General features: G+C 41.7%; 2 protein-coding genes across 2 annotated transcripts; one reads left to right on the forward strand and one right to left on the reverse strand.

Moving 5' to 3' along the window:
- Positions 1–4,184: 4,184 nt before the first annotated feature.
- LOC311502982 (heart- and neural crest derivatives-expressed protein 1-like) lies at positions 4,185–5,446 on the forward strand (the record flags this gene model as incomplete). Its single annotated transcript, XM_084565464.1, has 2 exons — positions 4,185–4,664; positions 5,351–5,446. 2 exons carry the CDS (start codon positions 4,185–4,187, stop codon positions 5,444–5,446), a joined length of 576 nt encoding a protein of 191 aa, XP_084421590.1.
- A 1,534-nt stretch (positions 5,447–6,980) lies between these two features.
- sap30l (sap30-like) lies at positions 6,981–16,421 on the reverse strand. Its single transcript, XM_084565233.1, has 4 exons — positions 15,269–16,421; positions 13,480–13,602; positions 11,964–12,062; positions 6,981–8,852 (listed from the first exon to the last, which is right to left on the reverse strand). Exons 1-4 carry the CDS (start codon positions 15,452–15,454, stop codon positions 8,724–8,726), a joined length of 537 nt encoding a protein of 178 aa, XP_084421359.1. The 5' UTR covers positions 15,455–16,421; the 3' UTR covers positions 6,981–8,723.
- Between the last annotated feature and the right edge of the window lie 2,730 nt (positions 16,422–19,151).

Raw genomic sequence — 19,151 nt, forward strand, 5'->3', positions numbered from 1 at the left:
ACACAGCAGACACTTTTAGGCCTGAGAAACAGCAAAGCGCACCACGCTGTCCTTCTGCACTTCTGCTTGCAAACGTTTCAGGTGACACATGTTTTAAATCTGCACCGTTGATTCAAAAGAATACGGTTTGTATTGGGACGTTACCTCTGCTCTTCTCTTATTATTTGGGGTGTGGGGGGTGTAGGCACTTCTAAAAAGGGTCTAAACTCTAAACACTTACACATCTCCTGCAGCGCTACAGCGATACAGCTTGAGGGACGTCTGCGTTTTAAGAAAATTTACAGCTGCTGCAGGGTGTGAGCTTTTGTCTTTGAGCTTCTCGTCGATTGATTTGGTAAATTAAAAGTGATCCATGCAAAGTTTCGAAATAAAACAAGAATTCAGGAAAAAAGTTTTAAAATAACTGATCCAGAAGCAAAAAGAAAAATTATGAAGTTTATCATTTATTCGTTGTTTCAAAATATCCAAATTCATTCAGACAAGTGCTCAAATCTTTGACAGTTTGCATTTTTTTTTTTATTAAAATAGATTTTAAGAAGTTTCTCATGAAAATTAATTTACTTAAATGTACTTTTTTCTCCCCCATTTACCTCCACTATATTCAGACAGACACCAGGAGCACAAACCCAAGACTCTCTGTGTGAGATGTTAGAGGCAGATGTATTTTTATTTGATTTGGTTCGATTTTTTTCCACAGTGAACTCGTCTTATCTGGATGAGAGTTGACTTCTGGTGGAACAGAGAATAAACGAGCCGTGAACCAAACGGAGGCCGATGTTTTTAGCCTCTTTTTTGCCCCGAATCGCTCCATTTTAACCGAGGACTCTGGAGGCCTCCGAGGACCTCCTTGACCACCGTGGCCCCCGTTTCCCAGAACGAGGAGGAGCCGCCGCGTCTAACTGTCCCCAGCGGGTTGAATTTAACTTTGCGTGTCGCCGTCGACGACTGAACGCCAGAGGTGGATGTATATCCTGCAAGAGCCTCGGCGTGATAAACACTCGGGGGGCCGAGCGTGCTCTGCTGCGTTTTGATTCGGCTTTGATTCAGGGTGAATATTTGTTTGGACATGTAGAGCTGAGGATAAGCACTCTGAAGAGGAGGGAAGCAGTGTCTATTGAAAAATCTACATGATGACACAAACAATTATGAGGAGAATTCATAACAGGGCCAAGATGGCTCCTCATGACCTATTTTGGATGTTTCCCCTGGCAAGGCAGCAACAGAGGAGAGAGAGAGAGAGAGAGATGACTGGAGTCTATTAGGGTTGAAAGCAAAATATGAAGAGACTATTACTGCTGCCCAGGTCTTTCAGCACCTCCAGTGATAGCAGGTTAAGAAAAAAAAGGAAAAAGCGAGAGATCAAAAAAGAGGAAAGATTGTGTCTTAAGGTTTGAGAGAAAGAAAAGGAGGAGAAAGTGATATAGAGAGAGAGAGAGGAGGAGGAGGGGGGGTGGGCGGTGAACGTATATGACCGGGATTGTATTTCATCTCTGTGTAGTGGACGTCTTAATCAACAGTGTCAGGTTTTCTTTCTGCAGGCCGCATGGTGTTTTTCATGCTGACAGCGGAGGTAGCATGGCAAACAGGACGGGGATGTGTCCTCGGTCTGCTCACGAGAATCAGCAGCAGCAGCAGCCTGCATTAAAATAAAATAAAGTAGTATGATGGTTTTATGCAGGTATTCATTCAGTGGTGCACTTGAAAAATTACATTTTTTACTGGTGCTTTAGGAGATTCAGAAAATCAAAAGCAAAAGCTGAAAACAGGAATGTTTCAAGAATTAGAAACTAATCTTTATTCTAATGTGAGGCTGCAGAGTCACATCACCACTGAGCTCCTTTATGGCCTTAATGCTGCAGAAACAAACACACACAGATTCAGTAAAAACAAAGGAATTAAAACGTCACAGCTTCACATGTGGATGCTGTAGAAATGTTGCATGTAGCTCTGACATGTCCCCGTCTTCTGTTCGGTTTCCTTTAAACACCGCTTTAAAGCTGCAGTAAATCTAAACCTTTCTATAAACTTCAGCATTATTCTGCTTTCAGTCATCGCCCCGTGCCTCCTCCGTTCTATTTATGTGATCAATTTGTGTCACATGAAGCTCTTCTCTTGTCCTGTCCCGAGTCATTTTGAGGTTTTAAGACCCGTTTTTCTCCCTTCATGTGTAAAAGCTAAAAACAGCTGAAGGCTATTGTTAAACGTCATTACAGTTCCATTAGAAATAAAATAAAAACTCCAGCCCTGCCTTTAATTTTATGATTTCACTTTTCTTTTTCTTTTTTCTTTTTTCTTCTGCAGAGCTCCGTGCCAAAGTGTCCCAAGTCAAAGTGATGAAGAATTGACTCCCTTCAGAGTGTCAAATTAATGAGGCATTAAAGTGAAAGCAGCTTTTTAGTGCTGTAGCTGTGGGAGCTGCTTTTATGGCTCCATCATGTGTTTGGACTGATTAATCTGAATCTGCAGAATCCCTCATAACTTAGGTCATATTTAAACAAACACACAAAAAATAGATACCACGGGGCTGTAAAAGAATACAGCAGAAAAAAAAAAGTAGAATAAAATTAGATTTTTGTGCTTTTTAAAAGAGGGGACATAAAGTTGTGAGTGATGGTTATTTATTGTAACGCGGCCGGACGGTGACATGTGCCGCAAACCGCTGCTGCTGTAAACAGTGAGCAGGCCAGGAGAGCTTTTATGGAATACATGCACCCCTGCTGCAGCCTGACACCTCCTGATTTATGGCTGTATTTAGATAAGACGCCGCCGTAAATGGTCTCTAAATAGCGTCAAGGTCATGTAATGTAATGGGATAATGTTTTTTAGGCGATGGCGATAAGATGGTGCGTTCAGTGGGCGAGGAGGAGCTGCGGGGAATTAACGCGGAGATAAAGCCCGTCCCGTCCCGGGCCAGGCCTTCTCCTTTACGCAGCGGGCCGCCGAGTCCGCGTCTGTCCCGAAATAAATTCATCAAACTGGCCTTTCACACCTCTCACAAGCCTCTGACACATTCCCTGTGTTATTACTGGAAAAGGGGAATCAAGCAAATCCCCCTCGCTCTGATAATATTGTCTAACTCCAGCATTTTGACGCACAAAAACGAACATTACGCGTTTAGGAAAATATGGAGGAAACAAAACAGAATCTGTAGACGAGCTTTGGGCTGAAGGGGGAGGAAAAAAACAGTCAAATGATTTAATATTTTCAGAGTAGATAAATGTGCAAAAACAAATTCAGATGTCATGAAATAAAGAGATAGATTGTTGAACACGCCTCCCCTGATGCATTGAATGAGAACACTGGAGGAAAAGAAACATTTCTGTTATTATCAGCAGCAGAATTAATCCTGACTTGTTTCTGTCAAACACTTCCTCTCAAATTAAAATTCGTGCACATTATATATTCCCATATTTCTCAAGTTTGCATTCATAAAGTTTATAAAAAAAATAATTATTTCTAGCATTAAATTACAGAGAAGTGTTCTTATAAGACTGTGCGTAAATTCAGTGCGTAAAACCTTTCCAAAAAGAAGACATCCAACCCAATAAAAGGGTCTTTAACAAAACGAAAGATACTTAAACAACTTTTTTTTTTTTTTCTCTTCTCACTTCTGTGCACGTCTGCTCCGCCACTAAGCAGCTTCATCAAGCAGATATTCTCTCCCCGTGCAGCGCCTGGAGATTATGGCACCGTGCTGCGTGCTGTTACCAACCTCTCCGGACTCTCCTCCCATCCCGGGCGCTCTCCTCCATTGGCTGCCTCCTTTCCACGCTGTCATCCAAGCCATATAAACCTGGAGCCTCACACCTTCGACAGGGTCAAATTTCTTCTCGGGGAAATCAGAGCAGCGTCTTTGGGAAACGACAGCCAGAGAAAGAAACGCGAGCGGAGCCTCGAACGTCGCCGACATTTGTTCTTGGGAATTCTAAACTTTTTTTTTATTATTTTTCCTCCACGGCCTGTTTCGCTTCGGCTGAAGTCGATTTCACGGCGACGACGATGTAAAAGCGTGCGGTTGGTTTGGTTTGACTTGTTGATGAGTTTGGGGGGGATACATATTGAAGTCTTGCCTGATTGTTTTGGCTGTTGATCCCCGAGCTGAGACCGTTCTGGGGGCAGCAGCGCAGAGACACGGAGGGCGACGGCAAACGCGGAAACGACCAACATTTGCGATCCCGTTCAGCATGAACCTCATCGGGGGCTACCAGCATCACCACCACTTGATGCATGAGCCCTTCCCGTTCGTCCAGCGGTGTCACCAGGACGCGCCGTACTTCCAGAGCTGGGTGGTGAACCACGGCGAAATGCCCCCGGATTTCCAGATCCAGGCGCCGTACCCGACCGCGGAGCTCGGGGCGCCCGGGGCGACCCACGACGCCCGGCTGGAGGGGCTCCAGGCCGGGATGGGGAAGAGGAGAGCGTCGGGGCCGAAGAAGGAGCGCAGGAGGACGGAGAGCATCAACACGGCCTTCGCCGAGCTCAGGGAGTGCATCCCAAACGTCCCGGCGGACACAAAACTGTCTAAAATTAAAACTTTACGCCTGGCGACCAGTTACATCGCCTATCTGATGGACGTCCTGGCCAAAGACTCCGGGGAGACGGAGGGCTTTAAGGCCGAAATTAAGAAATTTGAAAACCGGGATATGAAAAGGAAACGAGAGCTGGTAAGTTCCACTTCATGTTGATCCACATGTCTCCAGACTAAACAGCTCATTTCCTCCTTTCTGAGTCAGTGTTAAATTACATTTAGGCCTGAAAATGTTTGCTATATATTTATATATATATTATTTTATTTATTTAGTTAGTTATAGCAGTTCCAATTCCCAGATTGTACCAAGTTAAATTCAATTGAAAGATATTTATAATCAAATCTAAAAGACTTGGTGAGAGCAGCCTGACATGTTTAAATGTACATTTACATCAGAATTAATAACTGGAACATAATGGAGCTCATCTGATTTAATGTTTATTAACGGAGCTTCTATCTTAAGATCACTGAACACGATTATTTACAGCTATCAACACCAGGTACCTTCTACTAATTATTTGATTAACGAGGCCTAGAAAATAAAGGTGAACATTTTATCTTAAAATAAAAATAAATAAATAAAAAAGTAAATGCAACATACAACTAGTCCAGTTTTTTAAATGTAATATTTGATATTTCATAGGTTCTGTCCCTGAACGCATCACTGAAAGCTTTAAATGTAAAACGATGCAGCATCAACTGTATTTAATATATATATTAAGGTGTTGTGTAGAGATATAACAATAAAGCAATAATGATGGTGATGATGATGATGGTGTGTTCTTGGTCCTCCTCCTCTTCCTCCTCCTCCTCCTCTCTCAGACTGACGGCCTCCAGGAGTCTTTAGGAGCCGAGAAGAAGGTGAAGGGCCGGACCGGGTGGCCGCAGCAGGTCTGGGCTCTGGAGCTCAACCAGTGACCTCCACCTCCAAAGAGAAAAGAAAAGAAACGAAAAGAAAAACTCTGGATTCAAATCAGATTATAAGAAAAACCACTGACTGTCTGAACCTGAACTCACCGCCGCGTTGAGAGAATTAAAAAGAGGAAAAAGAAACGGTGGAGAAAAATAACAGGAGGATGGAAACGTTCTTCTTCTTCTTCTTCTTCTGGTGTTGTTTATGACACACACATCTGACTGCTTGGTATTTGTGGTATTTCTGCTTCGTGTTGTTTCCACTCATGCAGTTAAAAAAAAAAAAAAAAAAAAAAAAAAAAAAATCAGTCTCCTTAAAAAAATGTGTTTATCTGGTAACAAGGAATAAATTAACTATGATAAAAATGTAAAGTTAAATTCATATTATTATTATTATTGCTCTCTCTCTGGTGGGGATTTTTTTCAGTCGTAGTTAATTGATTTTATTTTTTGTTTTATTATTATTATTATTATTCAGTTATTTTTTTGATAAATTTAAAAATTTAATTTTAAATAAAATCAATAATTTAACTAATTATCAGAACATAGAAGATTCGTTTAACCAGACGTATTTCATATAGATAAATAAATAGAAATAAAAATCCATCGTGTCCAGAGGAAACACATTTTGGAGAGGAGACCCGTTTTTATATTGGCTCCATTTTTCCTGTAAACTATTGAATTTCCTGAATCTACCTCAGATCACTGAAGTCACTGTCCGACGGAGGAGGAGGAGGAGGAGGAGGAGGAGGAGACATTAGAGAGTTGAGTTAACGCAGCTTTCACTCCGACATGTAAAACTAGTAAAGAAGGTTTTATTATTGTGCGCAGTGTTGATGGAAATGTGCATTAGATGTGAAGTTATATATATAGGTCCCTAAATAAATTGAATTATTTTAAGACACTCCAGTTGCGGTGGAAGTGCGTTTTTCAATAAGATTCTTTAACGTCATTTTGTTTTACGTTTTAATAAATTGTGTTTTTTTTTTTAAAATCACGTAAAATGATAACCACAAATTATATAAAATTATAAGACTGAATTTTTTTTTCTGTATTTTATTTTGTTACAGAAAAAATACTTTCAAATTTAATTTGGATTTTTTTTTTTTTTTTTACTGAAAATTCTTTTTTACTGCAAAAAATATTATTTTTATTTAAGGACTACATTTTTTCTGTGTGTACTTTTTAAAAAATATATTTATATGTTCAAAATAAGTAAACAAGTATTACTTATAGGAAGTTTTTGTCTTAAAATACTTCGTATTTTCGTATTTTAAGACAAAACTTACTATAATATAGCTATTTTATTTTTCGATCAGCTAAATAGTGAAAACGGACTAATTAAATAAATAAATAAATAAATAACAATGAAGTTAAAAATAAAGCTCCGTCCTGCTGCCCTCTATTTAAGAGGAGCCACAGTGACACCTAGTGGTCAGTGGCTGTAACTGAAACAACTCAACATGAGGAAGATTCTAAGATTAAAGATTTAAAGAAGCTTTAATTTAAACACATAAATAAAACTGTCTCTACATGTGATGAACCTGCCAAATAAATCATGAACATAAAGAAGATTAAAGGATCCGTAAATGAACAAAGACGAGACCGTTTCTTCTGCCTGTACAATACATTTATTAATATTAATATTAGGAGCAATAAGCAGCTGTACTTAAATATGTTTTTTTTATTTTTCTAATACAACAATTAAGGTTAATGTGGCGTGACCTATGCGTTAATAAAGATGGGTTTTATCTACATGACGCTAACAAAACCTACAAGCAAAACTGAAAGAATAACAGATAAAAACTAGAAACAGAAGAAGAAAAGAAACCCTGTCGAACGCAGGCAGACTCAGTGTGGTGGACAAAAGTTAAATACAATAAAAAAAACAAAAAAAATCCCAAACTGCGTTTACAACTCATGTAGACACGAGAAACAGCTGACGGAGGATTTTTCTGAGTAAAACAGCAAAGTTGTGCGTTGCCCGGAGGCTTTCAGCAGTGCATTAAAACGTTTCAGCAGTGTTTGATTCATTTAATTTCACCTGAGGGGAAACGACTTGTTGAAAATTTAGATTCAATTTTAGGTTTTTTTTGAGTTTCTCTGCTTGGTCAGGGAGCTGTGGACACTAAAATATAAAATTCAGACAATCCCAGTTTATGTTCGATGCCATTCTGGTGCTAAATTCAAAAACTTTCATAAATATTGAACCTTTTAAGCTTTTAACAACCAAATTTCATTCAAATTCTCATTCTGCTCTGTGGTGTGTGGGCAGAAGGCTTCCACAAGTTACACATATATGTCCCTGTTTTGATTTGATTAATTGGTCAAAATTAGGTGAAAACACATCCAAGAGACTTGGTCCATTATAAACACTGTCCTTAAATATTAAAAATAGCGACGCCAGTAATTATCCCTCACGCACGCACAACTTTCGCTTCATGTGGAAGAAAAAAAAATAATAATAAAAATTAAAGATAGAGAAAACAAAATGCAGACTTTATACAACTTGTAGAATTAAGGCTGAACTAAAGAGAAAATAAAAATGAATGTAGCTACTAACACAATACATACAAGAAAACATCCATTTGAAGAAAAAAAAAAAAGGCGACTTTAAAATTTCACTTTCAGAACCAGGTTCAGATTATTATTATTATTTTTTACTTTAGTTTTAAACATTATTTATTTGTTTTGTGTGGTCTGCAGTTTTCAAACTGAACCTGAGCCCTGACCTTCTGACTTCAGTAAAGGTGGCGCCCCCCTTCCCAACCATTCATCCATTCATTTCTGATTTTAAAATAGAGCGGAGAAAAAAAAAATAAAATAAAAAATCATTCATCTCACTTCCTGTTTGGCACAAGCGCTCATCAGGCGTTAACAGTCGACTTCGGCAACGACAAAATACCCAAAAGTTACCAAACATTTCATCTTAAGGCAGCGATATCATACATGGCATTCAACCAAGTTACTTGAAATCGGTTCTTTTTGTACATATAGACAGTTACAGCAGGACAGAGTCCACAGAGCGAGTCCTGGTCGGTCGTCGACAGTCTTTACGGACCTCAGACAAGTCAGAAGCCGCCGGAGAGCGTGAATTCATCCCCGCTCTCCTCCGCTTCGGTTTAACGTCCTGCGACGACAACACGAGTCCGTGTTGTGGTGTTTAGGAGGGGGAGGTGGATTTGGTTGTCGCTGCTGTTGTCCTGGTTTTGTGTGTCGCTGCAGTCGGTTGTGGTCGTAGCTGCTGCTGCTGCTGCTGCTGCTGCGGGGCGGGGTGGGGGGGTTAGTCCAGCGGTTTGCCGCCGTCACCTTTCTGGTCCAAGCGGCTCTTGCTGCTCTTCACCATGTAAATAAAGTAGGTCAGCGTCTCCTTCTCGTTCACCGGGATGTTCCTGAAGTGACGACTCACCGTCTGCAGAGGAGGAGGAAGAAGAAGAAGAGGAGACACTGTAACATCTATAATAATGAGTCCATGTACACGGCATTTACAGAATCTGTGACATGTATAGCTCTCTCTGAGCCACCGAATATATTAAAATAGAATTAATTTAGTCCTCCCTTTAGATACAGAAATGTGTTAAATTACTGGAAATGTAAGAAAGTTGTTTTATGTGTGGAAATGTTTCAGCTGTGACATGGAAGTCTGATTCCACTAACAGTTATACATCTCACACACCAAAAAAAAATAAAATAAATCACATATAATGACTGAATCTGCTGCATAGACTGTAAAATAAGGTGAACACCACAAAACAAGTAGAGCTCCCCCTGGTGGCTGCTCGCAGTATAGCTCATAAGCTCCACCCCCCTCCATGTTAGTCGGCGGACCAAACTAAAACACTAAAATAATAAGGTAGTTAATATCATGAGTATGAAAACCTAAAAATTATAAACTCAGAACGACAGAAATGTTTTCAGAGAACAAACACAAACACTGTCAAAAACAAAAAGACAAATGTCCCTCCTGAGCTTCCATAAAACAACTCAGTGTTCTCAGGTTATGAATCATGTCTGACCAACAGTCTAGAGAACAAGATTCTTTCAGGCGCTCCACTCCTTTTTTTTTTTTAAAAAAACAGTTTAGTTTGCACTTCAACCTTGTTCTTCTCTTCACAAGCAAAACAAACCTACGCATCAACTGTCACATTATGCAAATGTGAAGAACTGACTTGTGGATTCTTGTCAGTTCAGACAACAGAAATCTGATTCCTCCTACGGCTGCACTGAAACAAATCAACTCCATACACATGAGTGATGTTGGACTTTATTTATAAAGCAGCTGAAAGATTATTTAAAACCACAACAAATATTTTCCAGCACGAAGAATCAACAAGGATTTAACTAAAGCGTGTCCAACAGCTTCATAACAAGAACATTAAGAAGAAAACCAACATCGTCTGTGCAGCCACCGGCGCTCCTGAACGCAGCACAGCTGTAACTGGTTGCAGGGTGTTGACTAATGATGTGAGAGGCTCATTAATTGGAGGGTCTAACCCTGACTAGCAGACAGACGTCCAGTTTTATTTTTATTCGTTCTCACAGTTCGGCGGCCGAGTCGCGTCCAGTCATACGGGAGGTATTTGTGGAGACGAGGGCGGAGCCAGCTGCATCGAGTCCACCTGTCGGGTTGGCAAATTAGTCCGACGACGTCGCCAAGACCAATTACTGCAACGCGGCGTATTTCACGGTAAATGAGGAACATGGAGCCAAACGCTGAGAAACAGTTGTCTGGGTTCAGCTAATGAGAGCAACTCAGTGACCGTCAACATTCAAGAGCAACTCACAGGTGGAAAGGCTGCTACGTACTCCATGAGAAGAGAGAAATGTGTTCTGGCTCCTAGGGCTGCGAGAACAAGAACAAAGTTCGTTCTGATCAGGTCATTTATACTACTCATAGGCCCCTCCCACTGCAGCATACGTCACACATGCTAAGCATTGTGGGAAATGTGGGAGATAGATGAACCCTGAATCCCATCAGTGATTGAGCTTGACCGAAACTCCACCTGTGCTCTGCCCCGTGTCCTGTAATGTTCACCAACGTGATGCTGATTAACGTTGGAGGAGATACGACAGATATCAGCTGATCCACAGACGTTAGTTCCTGTTTTAAACATCAACATTCTTGTTAAACTCTGATATGAGACGTTAGCTACCGTCCACCATCAGTTTCATTCTCACACCATTAATTCATTTCTTGTGGACGGCTGTCCAGGGTCAGCTGACACATTGCATGTTTAATAGTTGTAAAGCTGCAGCCCATCAAACTTATATAAACATACACAGATCTATTCCCTGCACTCCCCTCCACTCCTCCAACACCAACATCACCACCCCAGTGATGCATAGACGACAGCAGGTCTCCACCTTTAAATGATTCAACACTGCTCCTGGACGGAGGACACCAGGACGCCAGAGATTACACTTTTTAATATTACTCTGCAAAAATAACCTGCCGGAAAATCTGCTGCTGACGTCCTACCCCTGCACCACCGAGAGCGTGCTGGCATACGGCGTCTCTGCTCTGCAGCAGACAAGAAGTCACTTCAGAGAATAATAAGAACCGCTGAGAAAATCATCAGATGTCCTTATCCAGAGGACACAGCAAGCTCGAGACGCCTCAGCAGAGCCAGGGACGTTTTAAAGGACAGTACGCACCCTGGACACAAACTGTTTGCCCTCCTGAAAATCCTGGAAAGCAGAACTAGCAGACTTAAAAACAGCTTTTCCCCCTGGTTCCATCTAAACCGTGAATGCTGCTAAATATGTGCAACAACTTGGATTTTAAACATTTGTGAATGAGCATCTTTGCACGATTCAGATGTGACGCGTCTAATTTCATCGTACTGATGTCCAGTGAGAATAAAACATTCATGCATGTTTCAGAGTTGTAAAGCTGTGGCCCATTAAATGTAAGTATCTTATACATTTTTAAACGGCTTCAGCTGCAAAACATCTTATGGTTCAACTTGACCTAGCCTCGCTGCTCCTCCCTTTCTGTGAAACCCTCGCTCAGATGTTGGCTTTTGAGGCGGGCAGACATGTAAATTTATTCTGTCATCAACTCTACAAGTTGCTCGTGATTAGTCGTGACCCAAGTAACTCCCATTTCGTCTCAGGACTCTGCGTATCGTTCACAACTTACGCTCGCTAACAGTCAACTTGATCGGGACATCCCCAAGTGTAAGCAACAGTATGGTGTCCTCACATTTTTATTTTTTTTGCCTCCAGACCTGATCCTGATCCTTCAATATTCAGTACTAATATCCAAGCTGCACAATTTACTCTGGAAATAAAGTTCTTCCAGACAGCAGACGCGTTTAGTCGTGTGATTTTGGTTCCTCTTCTTCTTCTTAGATCTTTAGCAGCTTTGACACTAACTGATCACCATGAAACATAAGAAGAAGAAGAGGTTTATTATGATGGACCTAAAATAAAGATCAGACTGGGTCGGCCCACGATACCCATCAGGACATCCCTCCTTACAGCACAAACTACGTGACTAAGCCCGTTTCTGTGCTCTTACCTCTGCCAGCTGGGCCTTGTTGAGGCCGGGCCTGGTCTGCAGCTTGTAGTGTCGCTTGTAGCGCCTCAGCGTGTTCACCTGCAGCTGGAAGAGGTCGACCTAGAAACACCAAGACAAGCGGAGCCAGTTCAGGGAGAGGATAACTTTTCACGCTGCCTTAATCTTAAGACGCATTTCAGTGATTTACGTTCGACTCCTGGCGGCTTCTGCCTCTTTTTGGGCTTTTAGAGGAGATGAAACTTTAATGTCCTCCGCTGAGAAACTGGGTCACCGCGGCAATAAAGCAAGCGAGAACGGCCAAATACCGGATGATCATAAATTCTTTAACAAGAGTAATGGAGGCAAACTGAGTGTATTCTTTAGATGATACCAGCATGGTGGGAGATATGAAGGTTATGCTCTGCCACGGCGTGAAATAGTGAGTCTACTTGTTAGACAGTCGCCTGCAAAAGTAAAGAAAGTGAAAGAGAAAAGAGGCTGACGCTGTGGTCACATAACACTTACAACAGAAACCAACCATGTGAAGGCACAAGCTCGTGGTCGACACTTGTGGCTGTGTGATGGGCTAAATATCACAGGTGGCACATTTTTTAAACAATCCACTGACAGAGAGGTGTCAATCAGTCATGTTTGTTTCTCTGGTTCGTTCTTAAAGGGACAAAATGTCAACAAGAGCTCCAGTGAAGCTTAGATCACACTCCTGCTGGGAGGCTATGCTGAAGGGTGCTACAGAGGTGAAAGCATTTCCACCTGCACATCGCCGTGTCTTCATTGTCCTGTACTTACGCCGCTAAACCGCTTCTGATTTTTCTAACTCTTCACTTCAAACTGAAACTGAGGGCTGCATGTTGAAGTCAATAAACGTGGGTCGACAGCAGAGCAACACAGACAGGACGTCTGTGCAGACTTCATGTGGGAGGCTGAACAACGGAGAACTTTCTGTGCTCGTCTGGCTCCTGAGACACGATCACAGCTGTTGTGGTCTGCATCGCTGCGACACGTTGCTACATATCTGGGTGAGGTTGTGCTACGGCGCAGGAGTGACAGCGTTAACATTATGGCCGAACACTGTGTAGGTCCCCCTGACTCGTCGGAGCCATGGACTCCTCTAGACCTCTGAAGCTGTGCTGTGGTGTCTGTTAGCAGCAGATCCTTTAAGTCCTGCACGCTGCCTAGTGGGGTCTCCATGGATCGGACTGAGGCCAACTCAACACCCTGAACTCTGAAAGTTGTTGTGTTCCTCAAACCATTCCTGAACCACTGTTGCTTTGTCGCAGGGAGCATAAACCTATTAAAGAGGCCACTGAAAGCGAGTTCTGCAACAATGCAGGTGGTGTAGCTGGTCATAGCATTAAGGATAATCACCTGGAGCAGGTTGTAAAAGTCCACGATGATTTCTGAATCAAGAAGAGATGCACCCAGACCTGTTGTCTATGTGCCGTGACGCATTTATATCTGAAGAACAGATCTTTTGGCATAAAACAACATCTAGTGTCTGTGTTAAACGCTCCGTTACCTCGGGCACCTCCACGTCATGATCCGGGGATTCCCCTCCGTCATCGCTGGTCTTCCTCTTCCTCTTGTTGCGGACACTCTGGATGAAATTCTTGTGGAAGTCGCAGATGTAGAGATGCCGCACCTGGGAAGAAACGACAGACGACAGACGTGAAACTTTGCTTTAGTTTAGCAGGAGCCAGGGCGACTTGTGCTGCAACACCAGAATAAAGATCGTGTAACATAAGCAGCCGCACAGGAAGTCTGCCAAAACAAACTAAAAGTGGAAATGCTGGGAGTCAAAGAGGACGTGTCTGATCAAAGACGAAGGAATACTCAGCTCATTCCTTGTGCTTTCTAAGAACGGCAAACAAAACAGAAAGCACAGTGTCTTCCTGCAGAAACGATCCTAACAACTCTGGACATCGCTGCGTTTAGAGATATTTAAGCAAAACTTCAGAACAGAGATTATTATGGTATCTTTACTTGTGTTCCTTTGGGATATATTTGCATAAACGACTTTCTATGAAAGGGCATTGTAAAAGAGATTAGAAGACGCATCCTGAGGCGCGTGGAGTTCACACCTAAAACAAAGATTTAATTTATAAACAAAGACGGGAATTCACCTAAATTCTGCGTCTGTTACGCAGCTGAAGCTTGGTTTCATTTAAGAGGTGCACTGAGGGCGAGCTAGGGACTTTACAGACGTATAACCAAAGGCCCCAGAGTGTGTCGCATTTGTATGACACTGTAATAAATATGTAAAACACAGTGACAAATACAACAAATAAAACGAAGTGAGCAGAGCGATTAAAGCCACATTTTGATGCCGACTCTGTTAAAGTATATCTAGTGTATCTTTGTGTTGCTGTGCACGTGTTATTTTGAGGCGTGTTTGCATTAAAGTGTTTCTACAGAAGGACACTGCAAAGGAATTTAGACAACAGGTGCTGAGGCGTGGGGAGTTCACACAAATAATAAAGATTAAACTCAGAAACAAACACAGGAACTGACTGAAACTAGTCGCTTATTATGTAATATTTCCTGATATGCATTTCCTGATATTCTCTATTTTAAACCACCGTAGTCTGGTCCAAGACTTTAGACAGATAATATATTTTTCTAAGCCACTAATTGTAACAATAAATGTGTAGATTAACTTTAATATTAGCCTCATACAGGGAAGCTACAGAGACTTTGGGGCCCTCTAGGTCTGGGGACAGCTGCCTGGTTGGTGATCCAGCCTGTCATGTGTCTGACACTGTGATAAATGTGTCTGAAAACCTAAAATACATCAGATAATGGGAAAAGAGTTTAGACAAATGAAGCTAAAACACACCCAGCTGGCTTTTATACACGTCTGAGTCAACGTGTCAGCGTTTTATAACATTTCAACCAGCATTTAAGTGCTACAGGGACAGTTTCTATAACCGGACTGAGATTAAGCAACACGGTAAGCTTCCCTGGCAACAGCCATTTTATGTTGAGCAGCGGGGGCGTGTAGGAGAAAGCTACGAGTTGAGTGTTGTCCTGCACGTAGCTCCGGTGGCTAACAGCTAGCGTTAGCCTTGACGTTTAGCTAAACGGCGCAAAGAACAGCTGTAGACTGAAAACAGGAACCACATCAACACGTTGGCACCGGTGGCACATGAAAGCCACGAGTCCTGTCCTTTTGTTTATTCGTGACAATTAACCCCAGCTAGCATTAGCTGACAGCTGATGAGTCAAAACAGTTTGGCTAACTTTTAAGCTAGCACCCCGCATTTAGAATCACCGAGGAACAGAAGAGCAAGACGAAGTGGTCTCCTTACACTCTTGTCGATGTCCAGCTTGAGTTTCTTCTGTGATATGCTCTTCTGGATCCTCTTGCTGAAGGAGGCGTTTCCAGCTGACCGGCCGCAGCGCTCCCCGTCCTCGATCAGACAGCAGCTCTGTCCGTAAAACGGCGGAGCAGGCGGTCCGTCGTGGCTGTCCTCCTCTGTGCTGAATCCATTCATCCTGCCCGGCTGCGACCAACTGAATCCGATAGTCCAACAATTAAAATATTATATAAACACTAGACAACAGGGAGACGGGCTACCAAGTCCTTTTGATGGCGCGTTGCCCTTTTGTGAAAGACAATCCGGTAACGTTAGCTAGCGGCTAGCTAACTAACTCCGGCTAAGTGGCTAGTTGCCGAGCTAACAGCCCCTGTTGTTTGATTAGGACTTATTTCGAAACGCGGTATCTCCGAGTTAAAGACATATTCAAACAGATCTCTGTCAGATCCACCACACTAAACAGCCACAGCTAACGTCTGCTAGCTCTGCTCCTGTTAGCAGGGCAGCAAGGTGGATAAAGCTGCCGCTGGTGCAGAAAATTCCTTTGGTAAGAGCGTCGCGGTTTAGTCCCCGTTAACACCCGTTACTCTTCCGTGTGCGACAACAACCTCGCGTTAACTCGGAGTTAAAAGTCGATAGCCGCTAGTAGCATACAGTACAACTTTTTTTAAAAATCACGCATTTAACTGTCTACTCCTCAACAATCGCGGTACTCGTTCAGAAAAGCTCGTACAATGGAACATGCTCCCTCTGTGGCGGAAGTCTCCATCCTTGACAGCGATTGGTCGGTTTTGCCAAGAGGCGGGCCTAACGTGCGAGAATCTGTTTCCTATTGGCTGCGAGGAACGTCACTCCTCCGGCGGCTTCTTCCTGTATCACTCGGCGTCATATGTTTTCTACTACAAATGGGAGTTAAAGGTGACGTTAACTGCGAGTTAAAGGGGCTTTTAACGACGCAGCGCACACGCGAACACAAATCTACAGCATTCCTTATAACGAATAACGATTTATAACATTAATATCACTTCTTAAATACTTTTAAGACGGAACAGGAAGTCGACATTCACGAAGTTTGACACGGCACTTTGTGGCTGGACCACACTCGAAACTCTTGAGATAATATTGTAAGAGATGTCGGTTTTGTGCTTTAAAAACTCCCACAGAACGATTTAGTTAAATGTTCTTTATTCTTTCTTCAGCATTGCTGATCAACAAACAATGAATGAGCACAGATCTGTTGACATCAACACTGTGTAATTCCACATTCAACCACAAGATGGAGACAAAACTCCACAAATGAGTATAAATAAGTTTAAAGTCTGAGATTCCTTCACATGCTGCAGGTTTATATTGTGCACTGTTTATCACATATTATTTGAACATATAAACTATTATTTAAATGGGATATTTAATAATGCCCTCTCATAAAGTCAGAGGCCTTAAAGTTCTCCATATGGCTTTAAAAATCCTGGAACTCACATTTATATATTTTAATATTCATGCATTCCACTAGTCTTTCATTAGAGACTAAATGTTATCATCTTCCACCCTCCAAACCCAAGTTTGAGAGTTTTCTGTCAAATAGTACATCTCTAACTTATAACTAGAGATATTAACTGACATAGAAGGCCCAAATCAACCTGTTTCATAGCCCAACAATAACAATACTCCTGCAAGAAAATAGCAAGCATCCAAAAATTACATTTATGATATGTTCATTTGATTCTTTCAGAAATGTCATGGATGAGATGATTATTGAACGGCTGCAGTGGCATAAGAAATTCAGATCCTTAAAGCAGAAAGAACAGAGCAACTTAAATTGTATTTACACATCGAAAGTTAAACCATTATCAGTTTTATTGATAATGGATTGAATTATTGATTCATTGATTAATGGATGAAATGTTTAATATTAATAGATTTGAGTAAAGTTTTTTCTATATAAAGTACTCCTGAGCAGGTTTTCCGTAGCGGGATAGACAATATTATAAACTAATGATAGAAACAACAAAACAACATATATTAAAGTACCAGTATGAGATTTAAAGTACAACAAAATACAGGAATATGTAAATGACTGAGCGGGTTTCAGGTACAAATCAGATTTAATTAAGTTGGGTTGGAGAAAAACATGCAAAAAGATAAAAGTACAGTCTAATTGCACAGTTCCAGTCAAAAATTAAACAAAACATAGAGTATCTGTGCCGCATTTTTGCTTCTTAAATATATTTGAGTAGCTACCGTCTGTTAGTCAGTTAGAGACACCTTTTGATAAAGCACTACATCTTAAAAAAAAATGGAAGTCTTGAACGTGAAAAAGGTACAAATCTACTTTAACATTCAACGTATTTCCTTCTTGCATGAAGCCAGTTTATTCCAGTTTGATGTGGAAGACCTGGACATGCCTGCACACACAGAGTTAAGATCTCAAGCATTTGCTCCTCCGACACCTTCAGGATGAACTGGAACCCTGACCGTGAGGACATACTTCTTCTGGACGAGTGGAGACCGGAGTGGCCCACGTTACGAGCTGTTAATTTAGATGGAGCAGCCAGAGAGTGGGAGCGAGCTTTAAAAGAGGGTTTACCAGTGATGCTCTTTGTTTTCTAATGTTTTGCTCTCATGTGTGAACTGCATCTTGCTCAGCTATTAGTCGAGAGAGACCGAGCCTGTAACACAGAAAAAAAAGACTGGGAGAGAGTAGGACATATAAAAAGGAGTAAAGACAATTACATTCCATAAAGACTCTGTAATGGATCTCTTTTATTGGAGGCTGTGGGAACGTAATAGCATGGCGTCTCTCTTTTCACCCCTGTACAGCTCATGAGTGGAAGGGAATGCTGATTGTGTGCTGACTGATTGACTTTGAAAGTGGCAGATGATGGAGAGGCGCAACATTAACAGGTTTTTCACTTTGCAATTTAGAGGTTTATATCACCTGGGAAACACCTCTAGGAGGTAATAACATGTAAAGTGTTCACTCGGGGTGTTCAGAGGTGTCCCGGCAGCTTTCTCTCTCTCTCTCGGAGCCGGTGTGACAAGCTGAGCGTTATATGATGTCCCACGAGACTCGAGGAAATGGGCCGCGCTGAGGAACAGCATTCAGCCACGAGTAAATCACTGCTGGCTGAAGCTATCACAGCTCCTGTGTTGGCAGATGAAACGAGAGTTTGTAAAAGTGTTTCAACGCCATCAGTCACCGAGATGATTAGAGTCATAAAAGAACACAAGAGGTGACAAGAGAGACGCATTGAAGAGCTCTGGGTTGGGACAGCTCAGGAAGAATTTCTTCAGATGAAGATGATTTTCAATCACTTCAATGAGGAGCTTCTTCTTGACTTCAAATGAAAAAGACATTTCAAGGAAGACAACAACAGGGCATTAAGGCACTTTTTAGACCAGAGGTGTCAAACTGATTTTACTCATACGGCCCAATTTGATCTCAAACGGGTCGGACCAGTGAGATAACAGAATAATGACTTATAAGCAACGACAGCTCCAGATTTATTCCATTTGTTTTAGTGCAAAAAAGAAGAACACGTAATTTAGGAGAATTTTTATGAATGTTTTAGAAAAATAAGTACAATTGGGCTCGTTGCCATCTGCTGGTTAGTCCTGGGTCTCTGTGTTGTGTTCTGTCCATTTCTCTTACTAAACAGTGGACAAATTAGGGATAGCAGTTATTTTCCTTGAAAAAGTGAAGTCTTCTGTGTAATTTTCGCGCTTTCAAATTCATGCTGCGGGCCAGATTAGAGCCTCTGGCAGGCCGCTTTTAAAACAGGTGTTTGACACACCTGTTTTAGACCTTACATTAACAACCCCCATGGGGCAATCTCAACTGGTTCACAGGTGTGAACCACAGACTGTAAAAAAA

This window comes from Chelon labrosus, assembly GCF_963514085.1.
Source record: "Chelon labrosus genome assembly, chromosome: 17".
Lineage (NCBI taxonomy): Eukaryota > Metazoa > Chordata > Actinopteri > Mugiliformes > Mugilidae > Chelon > Chelon labrosus.